General features: G+C 37.4%; 1 protein-coding gene across 1 annotated transcript in view; it reads left to right on the top strand.

Moving 5' to 3' along the window:
• The window catches only part of SKAP1 (src kinase associated phosphoprotein 1), a 256,606-nt gene that overhangs the window by 43,580 nt on the left and 196,114 nt on the right, over positions 1 to 16,912 (top strand). The window contains exon 3 of the mRNA XM_036339230.1: positions 1,115 to 1,140. Within this exon, the coding sequence (XP_036195123.1) occupies positions 1,115 to 1,140 (26 nt within the window). The remainder of the gene's footprint in view (positions 1 to 1,114; positions 1,141 to 16,912) is intronic.

Raw genomic sequence — 16,912 nt, 5'->3', positions numbered from 1 at the left:
ATATGCACATATAAACTCTTGGGAGGTCAAGATGAAGATAAGAATTATTCACTCTACTTAGTGGTATGAGAGGGTCACTATGACCACAGCAAGAAATAACATGTGGTGATGGTAAGCGAGATTGGACTATGTGGAGAAGTGAGTGAGAGGTGAGGGAAAAAAAAGAGATAGACTATAGTCAAACTTTTGAAAATTTCACTGTGATGTGAGGGAAAAGAGGACTGCCAAGATGGAGGGATATGAAGAGGGTGAGGGAAGGTTTGCTTTATTTTTATATTAACAAAATGCTGATGGAAAGTGCGAAATTGAGAGGAAGAGGTTGATTAGATACAAGAGAAAATCAATATAGAAATAATGTAAGCTTCCTGTGACGGCAGGAGGAAATGGGATCCAAAATACAATAGACTTTTGTGGGTAGCCACCATATATAACATTGTTTTGGAGGGAGGGGATGCAATTTAGATTCCAAATAAGTGACTTAAAAATGATCCTTCCTACCACTGCTGTTTCATTAGTTTTAAGGCTTTAAGGGTTGTCAGTTTTGCCAATCATTTCCCAAAATAAAAAAGGAGATGGCAGGCTTCAAGAGCCTCAAACTTGGCTCAGATACTAAAATGTTTGATGACCTTGTCAGTTGCTCATGCTTGACCTATAAAATTAAGAAGAATTTAGGCCTAGAAGTATTTGAGGATGTGTTGCGGGGCGGGGGCGGGGGGGAGGGGGATGTGTTGGAGGTGCCACTGGCATTTGATATCCAGGACCAGTGATGCTGGTTGTCCTATAATACAGGAGACAGGTTGTCACAAACAAAGAATTGTCCTGCTCAGAGTCTGTAAGCTCCTATGAGAAACCCTGGTCCATGGCTAGCAAACCTCTTAGGACATCTCCAGCAATGTGGTCAAAGTTATCTAAGGAGTTACAGTGAGTTAAATGCCGCTTTCAAGCCTTTGAGGCTCTTCCAAGTCCCTTGGGTTCTTGTCAAAGTGGGTAGTAGCTTTGGCTAGTTACCGACTATTTAGCAAGCTTTTTGGACTGGCTGCTATAGCTACCATATGCCAACCCAGATTGAGAAATACAGGCTTGACTCATCTCCATTCTTTTTCTTGTTTTTCAGGTACTACTGGGATTTTCAGCCCCAAGGTGAGTACTCTGACCATTTATGGTTTTACCCTAAGAAGGTGGAGACGGTATTGTTTCCTTCTGTCTCGTCTGTAAAAGCTTCTCCACAGAGTGGCATTAGCCATTTCTGAGGAAAGTGAGTGGAGTGTTTAATTAACCTTCATCCTGCTGGGCCCCCCTGCCCTGGCAGCTTTTTAGCAGCAAGGGTCTTTGACGCTTCCTCTGTCTGAGTGGATTGGTGCTAGATTATTTTATAGAACTAAAACTATAATGTGCTATTATATCTTGAGCTTTGTTAGAGGCCAACAGGATCCACAAGCATTCAAAGAAGATGGTAGCCAAGTCCACCCTAAAAACCTTGGGAGGGCTCCAACGCGGCTAATCCTTCATTTGCTCCAGAAATAAATTCCAGTGTGTTACCTCCCCGATCACGGTGCTCCGCCACACAGCCTGCCTGTCTGGCAGAAGAGAAATGTCAGAAATGGCGCAGTGTTGAAATTCCCACTAGAACAGTGTTATCACATTTTAATATGAGCCTCACTGCAGCCTCAGAGCGTCTAATTACTTTCAAACCATTGTTTTCCTGCCTTCGCTTGATGAACCCAGCAGCTGGCATGATTCTAAAAAGTACAACAGACAGCTGTGTGCAAGATTAAAGAGAAGAAAAAAAAAAAGGACAGGATTGGAACACATTTTTAAAAGGTTCAAAATTAGAATATTTTTTTTTTTTCTGAATTCAACCAGTTTGAGGGGATGTCTTTAAAGTATAGGCTTTCCTTCTTTTCAGCACTCTGGTTGAGAATGTCAGAAACATCCTTGTGAATGTTAATTATCTTACCTTATTAGAAGTAGAGATTTGTATTTTCTCAGATAATCACCGAAAGGAATAGACCAAATTTGCAACTACTTTATGAACTGTTTTTGCGCTATAACTTTTTAACCAATTGTAAACTTTCCCCTACTCCTTATTCTTTTACTGTCACTATATCTCATCTCAGTGAACAGTCATGCCTTAAAGAAATTTAAGTTGTGCATGATGATACTAGTTTTATTAAAATTTTAATTTTCCTAGCTCATACTTTGTTTTCATGTATTTCAAGTTTTTTTTTAAAGCCAACTTTAACAAATGAAAATATTATATTTCTAAAGCTTCTTAATTCTTGTAACTTAAAGTCATACTCTTTATAGTATTTTGAATAATATGATGTGTGGTTACTATATATCTCACTGTCCTAAAACATTTATGGCAAAAGCATAGGTTGAGAATAGAAAATTATATGAAAGCAAAATGTGAATATGTTATTCAGGGAATGGCCCTACAGTTCAGGGTTTAACAGATGTTAACCAAAATCCACAGGGGCCAGAACATGAATGTGAACTGGCAGAAATGAATGGAACTGCGAGGGTAGAATTAATTACCTAAAGGAGAAATAAAGAATTAGTGTCAGAGATGTGGTATAATAATATGTTGAGAAGAAAAAATAATTTTGGAACTTAACACAGGAGACTATCTGGAGCTAAAAAGACAAAGGGCCCATCTTACCAGATGCTAATAATAGTGGCATGGCAGTCCTCTTCCAGCACGGGGCAACCTCTACACAGCCTCTCTCTCTTATTGAAAAAAAGAGTTTATTTAGAACAGAAGACTGTTTACCTATTGGCAGTGGTTGAATATATGTAGCAAAGTCTTTGCTTGTTTGGAAATACTAGTACATGTAAAGAAAGATCATGTAGCAAAACCCGTTGTTTTGCCCACAGCCTTGCTCTTCCCTAAGACATGCTTTTGGGGCAGGGGAGGGAGAATGTCCTTTACCTTGAAGTCCTTTTGATCAGGTCTTAGATCACTGTGTGCTTCAGAAACTGGTAGAGTGGGTGGGCACAGGTCTATCGGAGGGTCTATAGGTCAATTGAGGATTGTACAAAGAAAAGGAATATGTAAGAAAGATCCCAGCTAGCGGAAGAATTGTTAAGGCCCTGGAAGACGAGGTCGTATTGGGAAGGGAGTGAGAAGGGACAGAAATGATAGCCCCAGACTCTCCTAGCATTTGTATCTGTGGCAGGATCTTCTGTGTAGGACAGTGATGGCGAACCTTTTGAGCTCGGCGTGTCAGCATTTTGAAAAACCCCAACTTAACTCTGGTGTCGTGTCACATATAGAAAATGTTTTGATATTTGCAACCATAGTAAAACAAAGGTGTATATTTTTGATATTTATTTTATATATTTAAATGCCATTTAACAAAGAAAAATCAACCCAAAAAAATGAGTTCGCATGTCACCTCTGACACGCGTGTCATAGGTTCGCCATCACTGGTGAAGGAAGATGATGGGTGAATTTTATTACCTCTGCACACAAAATACACCCGTGTGTTCTTCAGGGTATTTGGACTAAACCGGAGTCTGGTGCCTGGAAGGAAAATGGTCCTTAATTAGAAAAAATCCCTTATTTATAAAGCCCTTTGGTAGCACATATTTAAACATATGTTTATGGTGATGATTCGGTACCATGTGCTGCAAGAGGAACCTTTAAAGAAAGATGCTTGCCCAGACATGGAGAAGGATTGCAAGCAACGTTTTTCTTATCAATCCCAGGTTTTCCATTCAATCCCATGGTTTAATGCGCTGGAGGAGTAACCATTGAATAGCATTAGGGAGAGTCTTATTCCTGTTCTGGAAAAGAAACATGCTTGACAGAAAGAGCGTGGGGGGTGAGGCTTGACAGACCTGGGTTCAAAGCCCTACTGCACTGTGTAGCTAAAGGTCAGTTGACCTTAGCAAGTTGCTAAATTTCTCTGATCCTCAGCTTTCTTATCTATAAAACAGGGATTGCACCAGGCATTGTGCTAAGTCCTTTACATGCGTTATCATATTTAACCCTCAGAACATCCCTACGAAGTAGGTGCTATTAATATGCCCATTGACAGATTTGGAAAACTGAGGCACAGAGAGGTTAAGAGACTTGTTCAAGATCGTGCCTCTCAAGGATTCCAACTTGGTCAGTGTAATTCTGTAGCATACATTTAAATATATAGAAACCATTTATTGAGATAGAATTCATATACCATAAAATTCACCCTTTTAAAGTGTATGTCAGTGGTTCTTAGTATAGTCACTGAGTTTGTGTAACTATCACCACTATTAATTTTAGAACATTTTCATCACCCTAATAAGACACCTGTACTGATTAGTAGTTCCAGAACCCCTGCTCTCCATGGCGATATCGTATTGCCTCATTGCAGGGTTGTTATGAGGACTAGTTGCAATATGCGTAAGCCCTAAGCACGGTACCTACACATACTAAACAGTAAGAAAATTTAGTTGAATGTATGATAGTATTAATGGTAATTCTTTCCCCCTCATATTTCCACCCAGATTTTCTTATTGGTCCACTGTCAACTTCCTGAATTATGTTCATTAAGAAAAGAATGAAACATAGAGAAAATAAAGCATAATCCAAATATTTATTACTTTAATGTAGAAGGGACATGAATGAAAGAGCTCTTTGAATGAGCTCAAATATGATTGGAGAACATGGGAAAGCCTTTTTATTTTTTAAAATATTTTTATTGATTTTTAGAGAGAGAGGAAGGGGGCAGAGAGAGAGAAAAAAAAACATCGGCTGGGGGCGTCAATTGGGGGAAAAGGAGACATACGTAAAACTTTAGACAATAAAAAAAGCAAACGTGGATGTGAGAGCAGAACATCGATCGGCCGCCTCCTGCATGCCCCACGGGGATCGAGCCTGCAACCCAAGCATGTGCCCTGACCGAGAATCAAACCAGCGACCTCTCAGTGCATGGGATGACGCCCAACCCACTGAGGCACACTGGCCAGGGCACCTTACTTTTATTTTTAATAAGACATAGATTCCCTTGATATTTCAAGTCATGCTTACTTTAAGAACTTTCATCCACTTAATTTCTCACTTAAAGTTGCAAAGAAAACTCATTGGAATCTTTGCCATGGAACTTTTACCATTTCACTAATCAGACATCTAAGAAAAAAATGATCGTTCAGATGTCTACACAATAATATTAGTTTTTCCCTTTCCATATGACCACAATATCATTTTATCGCTTGAGAAAACTGGTTTACTTCATTTAGTTGCATTTCCCCTTTTGTAAAATAAGTTAATTAAATTGCCAGTTGTAATTTAAATTTCATTGCAATAAAACCATCTTCACACGTATTGGAAAAATTGCCACCATGGACCCAGAGTCTAAAGCAAATGGCACAATATTTAAATAAAAATTTTAAGAAGACTGAAAATGTTGTAAATGTGTATAACAAAATCCTATTTTGTTGGTCCAGTGATCACTCATATTACATTTGTGATAGTGGTAAACGTGGGCCAGGGAAATTTCTTGCCAACTTGAAGGTTCTGCATGGTTAGCAGCAGTGGTTCTCAACCTTCTGGCCCTTTAAATACAGTTCCTCATGTGGTGACCCAACCATAACATTATTTTCGTTGCTACTTCATAACTGTAATGTTGCTACTGTTATGAATCGTAATGTAAATATCTGATAGGCAGGATGGTCTTAGGCGACCCCTGTGAAAGGGTCATTCGACTGCCAAAGGGGTCGCGACCCACAGGTTGAGAACCTCTGGCATAGAGGGTTTCTGAGAAAGTTATTCAGTATATTTCAATATGAAAAATTTTCATTCTGTGACCATTAAAATATATATATTGAAATCACAAGCCTATATCTCTTGTCAAAGCAAATTTACCCCTAAAAATATAGCTTGCCAAAAGCAAATAGTGCACAGTGGAGTAAGGTAAATATTATAAAGCCACATTAACTATAGATTAAAAGAGATGTATCACTATAAAAAGTGATATCTATCAGAGAATTAGAAATTTTAACACTGGCTGGATATTTTATGTTAAAGAGGAGATGGAGGAAGGGTTAGGGGCAATAAATGGTGATGCAAGGAGGCTTGACTTGGGTGGGGAACACACAGTACAGGGTACAGATGATGTGTTGTGGAATTGTGCACCTGAAGCCTGTATAATTTTGTAAAGCATTGTCACCCCAATAAATCCAACAAAAAGGAAAAAATTTTTTAAAAAGAATCTACTGTTAATTTTTTAGGTGTGACAATGCTTTATGCTTATGTTTTTAAAAAGAGTCCTTATCTTAGAAGAGATTTGCTGTGATATTTAAAGATAAAGTGGTACTTGGCTGACATATTATTCAAAATAACTCAGGAGGGGAGAGAAATTTTGAGGTGGAGTTGTAGATAAAACAAGTTGGATCATAAATTGACTCTTGTTGAAGCTGGAGTATGTGTACCTGGGGGCTTATTATACAGTTTTGCCTACTTTTATACATGTTTAAAATTATCCATAATGCAAAGATAAAAGCAGAGAGAAATCCAGGTTGAGATTAACACGTTAAGCACCCAGTCAGTCACCGGTGACAGACACTGTACTTTCCATCCAGAAGACAAAACAGGCTGGGCGCTTAACGTGTTAATAAAAAAAATGTCCCATTATTCTTTTATTTCTATTGTGAGATCTCATGCATTAATGCATAAGATACTTTATGTATCTTGAACACAAAATACATAAAGTAGTTAGCTGTTTTTTGAAAAAGCTGTTGTTTCAAGTTTAATGTTTTGTGATGAAAGAGCATGAGCTTTGAAGTCAGACCTAAATTTGAATCCTGACTCCTATACTTAACAAGTTCTATGAGCTACAGCAAGCGACATAACCTCCTCATTTACAAATTCGTGCTAATGATATCTACTTCACAGTTACTATGTATGAGTTGTAATGAGGTGTTTTTTTTATTAATTTAAATTCTTTATTGTTTAAAGTATTACATAAGTCTCCTTTCCCCCCCATTGACCTCTCCCAGGCTGCCCCTACCCCCCAGCACATGCCCCTACCCCCACCCCCATCTGTGTTTATTGGAAATGCTCATATGCAGGCATACAAGTCCTTTGGTTGATCTCTTACCCCCTCATCCCCCACCTTTCCTCATAGGTTGGACAGTCTATTCAATGCTTCTATGACTCTGGTTCTATTTTTGTTCATCAGTTTATGTTGTTCACTATATTCCACAAATGAGTGAGATCATGTGATATTTATCTTTCTCTGACTGGCTTATTTTGCTTAGCATCATGCTCTCCAGTTCCATCCATGCTGTTGCAAATGGTAAGAATTCCTTCTTTTTTACAGCAGCATAGTGTTCCATTGTGTAGATGTACCACAGTTTTCTAATGCACTCATCTGCTGATGTGCACTTAGGCTGTCTTCAAATCTTAGCTATTATAAATTGGGCTGCTATGAACATAGGGATACATATATCCTTTCTGATTGGTGTTTCTGTTTTCTTGGAATATATTCCTAGAATTGGGATTACTGGGTCAAATGGAAGTTCCATTTTTAATTTTTTGAGGAAACGCCATACTGTTTTCCACAGTGGCTGCACCAGTCTGCATTCCCACCAGCAGTGCAGGAGGGTTCCTTTTTCTCCGCATCCTCACCAGCACTTGTTGTTTGTTGATTTGTTGATGGTAGCCATTCTGACAGGTGTGAGATGGTACCTCATTGTTATTTTGATTTGCATCTCTCAAATGATTAGTGACTTTGAGCATGTTTTCATATGTCTTGTGGCCTTCTGTATGTCTTCTTTCGAAAAGTGTCCATTTTTTTTATTGGATTGTTTATCTTCCTTTTGTTAAGTTGTATGAGCTCCCTATAAATTTTGGAGACTAACCCTTATCAGAGATAACACTGACAAATACATTCTACCATGCAGTGGGCTTTCTTATTGTTTTGTTGATGGTTTCTTTCGCTGTGCAGAAGCTTTTTATTTTGATGTGGTCCCATTTGTTTATTTTCTTCTTAGTTTCCATTGCCCTAGGAGCTGTATCTGTAAAGATATTGCTACGACAAGTGTCTGCTACTTTGCTGCCTATGGCTTCTTCTAAGATTTTTATGGTTTCCCATCTTACGTTTAAGTCCTTTATCCATTTTGAATTTATTTTTATGTATGGTGTAAGTTGGTGGTCTAGTTTCATTTTTTTGCATGTATCTTTCCAATTTTCCCAACACCATTTATTGAATTGAGAGACAAGAGTCACATAATCATATCAATTGATACAGAAAAGGCATTTGACAAAATACAACACCCTTTCCTGATAAAAACTCTCAGCAAAGTGGGAATAGAGGGATCATACCTCAACATATTAAAAGCCTTATATGACAAACCTATAGCCAACATTATACTCAATGGGCAAAAACTAAAACCATTTCCCATAAGAACAGGAACAAGACAGGATACCCACTTTCACCACTCCTGTTCGACATAGTACTGGAAGTGCTAGCCATAGCAGTCAGACAAGAAGAAATAAAAGACATCAAATTGGAAAAGAAGAAGTAAAATTGTCATTATTCGCAGATGACATGATATTGTAAAACCCTAAAGACTCCATCAAAAAACTACTAGAATTAGTAAATGAGTTCGGCAATGTAGCAGGATACAAAATTAACATCCAGAAATCTATGGATTTTTTATACACCAATAATGAACTCACAAAAATAGAAACTAAAAAAATAATCCCATTTACCATTGCAACAAAAAAAAATTCAGGTACCTAGGAAGAAATTTAACCAAGGAGGTAAAGGACCTGTACTCAGAAAATTACAGGACGCTGAAAAAAGAGATAGAGGAAGACATAAACAAATGGAAGAATATACCGTGTTCATGGATTGGTAGAATCAACATCATTAAAATGTCCATACTACCCAAAGCTATCTATAGATTTAGTGCAATCCCCATTAAAAAACCAACAGCATACTTCAAAGACCTAGAACAAACTCTCCAAAAGTTCACCTGGAATAAAAAAAGACCCCGAATAGCTGCAGCAATCTTGAGAAAGAACAAAGTTGGAGGGATCACAATACCAGATATTAAGCTATACTACAAAGCCACTGTTCTCAGAACTGCCTGGTACTGGCACAAGAACAGACATGTACAAGTAGACCAACAGAACAGAACAGAGAACCCAGAAATTGACCCAAGTCATTTTGCTCAATTAATATTTGACAAAGGAGGCAAGAGTATACAATGGAGTCAAGACAGTCTCTTCAATAAATGGTGTAATGAGTTTTAATGAGATGAACGCACAAGGAGGGCTTGCCACTTGGTTAGCACTTACTAAAGTGCTAGCAAGTATTATTATTTTATTTTTCTTAGACTTTTAAAAAATACATTTTTATTGATTTCAGAGAAGAAGGGAGAGGGAGAGAGAGATAGAAACATCAGTGATGAGAGAGAATCATTGAGAGGCTGCCTCCTGCATGCCCCACACTGGGGATCGAGCCCACAACCCGGGCATGTACCCTGACTGGGAATCGAACCCGTGACCTCCTAGGTTCATAGGTTGATGCTCAATCACTGAACCACACTGGCTGGGCTAGCAAGTATCATTTTTATGTTTCAAAGTAGAGCTGGGCAAGTAAATCCATGTATGGAACTTAGACAATATATATTTCACATATCTTTTCATAAAATGTATTCATTTCAGCTGAACCTTGAGGTAGCACCATGTAAGTCACCATGTACATATTTTTGAGGTTTGCATTTACAGGATGTATATGCAGAATTTTTATTGGTATGCCCTTCAGAGCTTAGATTTATGAGCTTGTTGCTCTGTAATGTCTGAGACATGTTGAATTGAAGCATGGATGTCACTTAACTTCTCATCTCTTACTATCACATACTTGGAGCATGTAGTTATGACAACTACAAGAAGCAACCCATTAAAGCAGCAAAGAAACACCATCTTTGCACTAAAAAGGAGAGAGAAGGGTTTCCCTTTGAAGTTGAAGAGAAGTGTTTTTGAATTAATGGAGTGTACAGTGATTTTACTAAGTTTATTTATGAAAATACTCTTTGCATTTATGCCAAAAGGTTTTAGCACAGTTGTAAGTAGGATTTATACAAAGAAACACAGCTCAAATTTATGACGTGTTTGCAAATGTAAGAAAAAGTCCGAATTTACAGTATTTGTAATTTATTGTTAAGTATCTTTCTATCACTATTCCTGGAATGCTAATATTTTATAAACACAAGTGTTGGTTATGAACCTAGAATGTCCTAACCTATGCTACTTTTTAAAAAGAAATCTTCCAGAATGCTTTCTATGTCTTTTGGGGATTTAACAGGGGGAAATGTACACAGGACAAATACTCCTGCCTTTGGCTTTAGCCCAACCTTTTAGCATCAACAATCTTGACAGCTGCTTTTGTGACTTGACTTCCTTTAGGCCTTTCCCCCTTTCTTTATTTGCTCCATTTTATACAAATTAATCTGTAGAAAGTGAACGCACACACAAATTGTTTTTGAAGTTAATTATTGACTTTAATACCTTTTCAAATATTTTACTTCCTATACATCTACTGGTTGGGTTTTTTTTTTTTTTATTGTTGACAGTATTACAGATGTTCCCTATTTTCTCACCCTTTGCCCCCCTCCACCCAACTATGTTTTTAAATTAATATACTTTTGCAACTACTGTCAAAGACAGATTTAAAATCAAAAGACTCACTTTTTTATTCTTTTTAACATTTTCTACAATTTTTATGTCCTTTGTAAATGTCCTACCTTGAAGTAGATTATATTGAGAAATAAGAAAAATAATTGACTTTCATGGGGGTGAAAGAAGAAATTATTGGAATCAGATGTGTCTGCCTTCTGTATTCCCTACACAATATATTATGTATAAGGATGTTTATTATACATTGTTTGGAATAGCAAAGACTCCTAAATGTGCAGCAGTAGAGGACTAGTTAAATAAATTACGTTACAACCATTAATGGAATGCTGCATAGTGTTTAGAAGAACATAACACATACTAGTATATATTTGTAACATGGAAAGCTGTCTCCAAGGCATACTGCTAAGTGAAAAGAGCAATTTGGACAAACATTGTATAGTGTGTGTGTGCCCGCATGCTTGCTTTCATTTGTGTGTGGAATATTTTTGGAATATATTAACAGTGGTAACCTCCATTGATAGGTTACCAGTATGAATACGAGAGAGAATGTTCATTATTTATCTCCTTTGGCACTACTTGAATTTTTACCATATGCACATATTTTGTACTAACATTTGCTAAAATGAGATACTAGTAAATCTATATGGGCTGATTTAGAGCAACCTTAAAGATAAATGATTAGGAGAAAACGCCGGTGACAGAACAGGACAAGTCTACCATTTGTTGTTGTTTTTGTTTTTTGTTATTTTAAAAAGATATACCACACAGACCATTAGGTAGAAAGTTTGTAGAACGCCCAAGAAACGTCACCATGGTTGCCTCTGGAGAGAAGAACCAAAAGAAAGAAGGGAAGATGAGCTTTCATTATATGTCTTCTTGTAACATTTGCAAGTTTTGCTCTGGGCACGCTTAACTAATGAAGAAACTTACAAAAAAATCTTGATTTGACACAGGAGTGAGCTTATTTTCCAGTAGAATCATGATTTGATAATTTTATATTCATTCAAATTTTTTCCCTCCTTTACTTATTTATTAATTTTTACATATGAATTTATGGGCAAGACTCTTGTATTCATACTGGTAACCTATCAATGGAGGTTACCACTGTTAATATATTCCAAAAATATTCAATACACAAATGAAAGCAAGCATGCAGGCACACACACACTATACAATGTTTGTCCAAATTGCTCTTTTCACTTAGCAGTATGCCTTGGAGACAGCTTTCCATGTTACAAATATATACTAGTATGTGTTATGTTCTTCTAAACACTATGCAGCATTCCATTAATGGTTCTAACATAATTTATACCATTATAATAATGGTATAAACTAGCAGCAATCTCTGTTGCTTAGTTTTTGAGAACCAGCAGTATATAGTATGTTGCCTTGACATATCACTTAAAAGTGAATTTTAAAATAAAATAGTATCATATAATGCTCATGGTAACTGATTAAAAAAATACCTTTTTTTACCCTCAGTATTTTTTTCCTTATGTGGTATCTAAATGTTGATAGAAAATCTGATTCTTGTCTTGATGTAGATGGCAAACAAAAATCAAGTAATTGGTAAATTAATGACTACTTTAAATGTGTTTGATAAGCTTTGGGAAATTTTGTTGAGAAAAAAATACAAAAATATTTCTCTTAGATAATATTATCCCTAGAGCAACACAGAAAATCAGGTAACGAGTACAGTTTCTGAACAGAGAATTTTGGCGTTAAGAATTTATCTATCTCAGGAATTCTGACTCTAATGAATTTTCATGTTCTGGACACAAAATGTTAAGAAAAATGTGTGGCTAGTTTAAATACAATTTTTTTTTTTTGGTTTTCTGCTTACATTGTTTTTTTATATAAGTTAAGCCCTTGAAAGCCAGTGAATTTGTTTGATATTTGGAGGCTAAATAATGTGATAATTGAACCCAATTCTTATAATGCATTAATTTTTTACTATGCTGCCCATCACCACATACTTCTCTCAGAAACTTGTTTACTAGTTATTGGGTACCAGGATGGCTGAAGGATCACTAAAACAGGAAAGGAATTACTTAGTTATGGAGAAGGGGATTTATATGATGTATAAAATAAAGCTCCCAGCTACTGCTGACTCTTTTGAGGCAAATAGTGGAAACTTTGAACCTATCTGTCCTTGTCAGCTGATGTGTATTTAACACACACTTTCCAGCCTGAAAAGTTCTTGATCACAATTCATCTCTAAAAGATACTTTCCTAAATTGAATAGACACCATCTGTGATCACCATGAACCCATGTTGGTATATCTTGTTGGAGCTGGCAACCCAAAGTGACAAATCCTATCTGATATAATAAAAGGCTAATATGCAAATTGACTGAACGGCAGAACAACCGGTCACTATGACGCTCACTGACCACCAGGGGGCAGATGCTCAACGCAGGAGCTGCCCCCTGGTGGTCAGTGTGCTCCCACAGGGGGAGTGCCACTCAGCCAGAAGCCGGGCTCACGGCTGGCGAGCACAGTGGCATGGTGGGAGCCTCTCCTGCCTCCGTGGCAGCGCTAAGGATGTCTGACTGGCAGCTTAGGCCTGCTCCCCAGTGGGCCTAAACCGTTAGTCAGAAGTCCCCCAAGGGCTCCCGAACTGCGCGAGGGTGCAGGCTGGGCTGAGGGACCACCCCCCCTCCCCGAGTGCACGAATTTAATGCCCTGAGCCTCTAGTTGATTAATAAAATACACTTATATTGATTAAAATAATAATAATAAAAGGTATTTTCTAAAACTTAAAAAGTAATATTACTTGCCCTCAAGGTTTGTGCACTTTACTTGTGTTAGTGATACCCCAATAGAAAAGGAAAAATAGATTTTAAAAATAAGGGGATACTCTTCTGTTCCAAAAGGGACCAAACACTGAGCAGAACTGCCGATGGTGAGAAGTGTTAGTTGTTGATATTGTTGTTACCTACATGTGGTTACACACATGTTATTTTCATACATGAACAGGAGTCCTTGGTTAAGGTGGGATTGGGGTACGGAGAGGCCGAATCTTGTCACCCGTTGCCATTACACCCTTAGTGATCTTGGAGGTCTATATTACAAAGAAAACTCTCCTTTTATGCAGTATGTTAAAAGTTGTTTTACATTTTTCAGGTCTGCTAATCTAACCTGTAAATCATCCTTTATTATATGTTGTTTTATTTTTACTCCTTGGGTGTTTGGAAAATTGTTCTTATATCTATTCATCGCATGTACATCATGTAGTCCCATTCTTCTTTAGCAGAAGATATTGGAATCCAACTGGCCTTACAGTTTTTCTTAAAAAGAAGTAATGTTGGTACAAATGATCCTAGAATGCATCAGGACTATAAGTGGATGCCAAGGTCTTACTACAACTTGTCATTTGGGAAAAAGAAAAAGAAGAGAAGAGAGAGCAAGATGAACCACTAGTAATAAAATTACTACATTTATGTGGGATTGTATGTTTTCAACCTATTTTCCTACTGAGAGAGTTAAAGCATGATAGGGCTGGAAAGGAAATACATTCTGTAACTACACCAGGTCAAAACTATATTTGGGTGCGGAACATGGTTCATTTTATGTGAAGCAAGGTCAAAATACCTAGGATCCAATAAAATCAAACAGGAGATGCAGGAAACTATTTAATATGTTTATCTGACTAAACCCAAAGTAGTTGTGTTAAATTTTGTAAGCATGAAATTCATACCCCAAAGTGGTATTTTAAAAAAAATCGCTGCAACAATACTACTGCAGTAAGTTTGAACCTTTGAATAGGGCGAACTCCCTCTTGAACAAATCATTGACCACGTTCGGCTTTGTCTATCAGTTCCATGCCTAATGTGATTACTGCGATGACTACTACTTATCATAATTTATATATATATATATTTTTAAATATATTTTATTGATTTTTTACAGAGAGGAAGAGAGAGGGATAGAGAGTTAGAAACATCGATGAGAGAGAAACATCGATCAGCTGCCTCCTGCACATCTACTGGGGATGTGCCCGCAACCCAGGTACATGCCCTTGACCGGAATCGAACCTGGGACCTTTCAGTCCGCAGGCCGACGCTCTATCCACTGAGCCAAACCAGTTTCGGCCATAATTTATATTTTTGATAATAGATTTACTTTACTGAAGTAAGAAAATAGTAATTTATAGCACGTGCCACAAATCCACGTCATTCAGCATGCTTTGCCCTTGAGTAATGACCATAATGTATAAAGCATGCAGAGTTGGAGACTGTGCAGCTCAGTGGGTTAGAACAAGAGGTTAGTCATCAGACAAGGCAGGGTCAAAGCCTGGCTCTGCCACTTGTGAGTCACTTATGTGGCTTTGGGGAAGCTATTTAATCTCTGTGCCTCATCTTCTTTTTCTGCAGCTTTGAGATGATAATAATATATCACAGGATTATTTTGAGAATTAGATGAGATAGTACACGAAAAGTCTTGACCCAGAGCCTGTAGCCAGTAGGAGCTCAGTAAGCTATTATATTTTTATCATTACTATAGTTGACTTTCTCCTCTAAGTCAAAATACGTTGAAAGTTCCATTAAATATCTTTATAGCAAAAAATAAAACACTGAAAATATAGCAGTCCAAGGAAAACAGAACCATGACCCAATAATCCCAGGTTATGATGGCCTGGTTGTTATATGATAAATGCATTCATTCTACAGTATATTCAGCCACATACTAGCAAATACCTACGTTTACATGTTTTGAATTCTGTCAAATGCCATTATTATTGAAAATATACTAACTCAGCAGGTTCCATTTTAGTAGCAGTTGAACAATAACGGTGGTAGATGGAATGTGTTAGTGTAAAGCCAGAATGATTGCTGACAGGCTGTAATTTGCTTTATGAAGTGTGTGTTGTCACATATACAATTATTTGGTTTATATTTGTTGCTGCCAGCCCTCCAGTTCATTAATGTCCAGGAGTTATGCCTTTATGTGAAACCAAAGAAGGGTTAAAAAAAAACCCTCAGCTTTTTTAGGGGGGTGGGGGAGAGCAGAAGGGTTTGTTCCCATGGTGGCTACCTTATTTTTTTTTTTCCCCTGTTTTCTTTTTTAAGAACTAGGATGATGCTACACACTGCAGCCCACCCTACTGGTCAAAAGGAAAAACTGCATTACAAAGGACCATTTTCTTGAAGGGGAGAGAGGGGAAAAAGAACTTTTCAATTGGCTCCCACAGGCATCTTCCTGAACAACCCACCACTGGCCGATGTAGTTCATTTTGGAAATATTATTAAGCTATGCTGCCCTTTTGGTTATTGGATTCACAGGTGGTGTAGTGATTGTGCTATAAGTGTCTACGCAGTTTGGTTCCATTTCTGATCCTTTAGATTGTGCTTCTCTCTGCAAATGGCATCCCTGAAGCCAGAGGTTGGTTATTCTTAGCAGGATTCTATGATTAGTTAACAGTACTCTATGTTAAAAACTTAGCTTTAGGCTCGATATATTTCTTGTCCACTCAAGATCTAGTTGGAGCAACTTATAAAAAGAATGATAAATGGGAACTTTCTTTACCTGGCCCATCATTTGTTCTGAAGATCTAATGACATTCAGTACCATTGCACTCACTGCTAGGGCCTTGGTGGGGGGTGGGGGGGAGAACATTTATACATTGAGTTATGGCTACATGTAGGAGAAAAAAAAAAGAGAGATGGGCAGGAAGTCAGACTGTATAGAACAGAGAAGAATTTGAGACCTTCACTGCATATGGATTAATCACAAGAACTAACCACGCAAATCCAAATGGGTATTTAGAAACCAGTGAAGCCTCTAAGATGTTTTGTGGGGGAACACCATATATTTTCCAATGCATGAGTATGTGCAAAAGGGTCTGTAATTTATAATGGAAGTGCTGACAGAACTTTAGCTTTGGTGTTGCAAATGTGCTCCATAATATATTTACATGTGAGTAACGTTTCACACATATGGACACATGTGTACCCAACATATTTTTTTAGTTGGTGTTATATCCAATAATTTAGGTCAATGGTTGCAATAAGGAATAATAAGCTGCCGTTTTGCTAATCTTACCATAGTTCAGCTTTGGGAACTGCATCACTATTAAATTGGTCAGTGAAAATCTGGCCATATTAATGCTATCAAGCATGAAAACTAACTGGATTTGGATCAAGGACCTTTAGTGATAGCATTTTATGTAGGGCTGATTAGTTTAAAGGCAGAGCTGTATGTCTCATAAGTTTTTAAATATTAACTAGAGTCAGAAGTCATGTGTTCCCTTCAACCAGCAACAATAAAAACAAAAAATTGC

This window comes from Myotis myotis, unplaced genomic scaffold, assembly GCF_014108235.1.
Source record: "Myotis myotis isolate mMyoMyo1 unplaced genomic scaffold, mMyoMyo1.p scaffold_m19_p_17, whole genome shotgun sequence".
In the NCBI taxonomy this organism is placed as follows: domain Eukaryota; kingdom Metazoa; phylum Chordata; class Mammalia; order Chiroptera; family Vespertilionidae; genus Myotis; species Myotis myotis.
The sequence above is the reverse complement of the archived record's forward strand: the minus strand, read 5'-3'. Positions and strand labels throughout refer to the sequence as shown.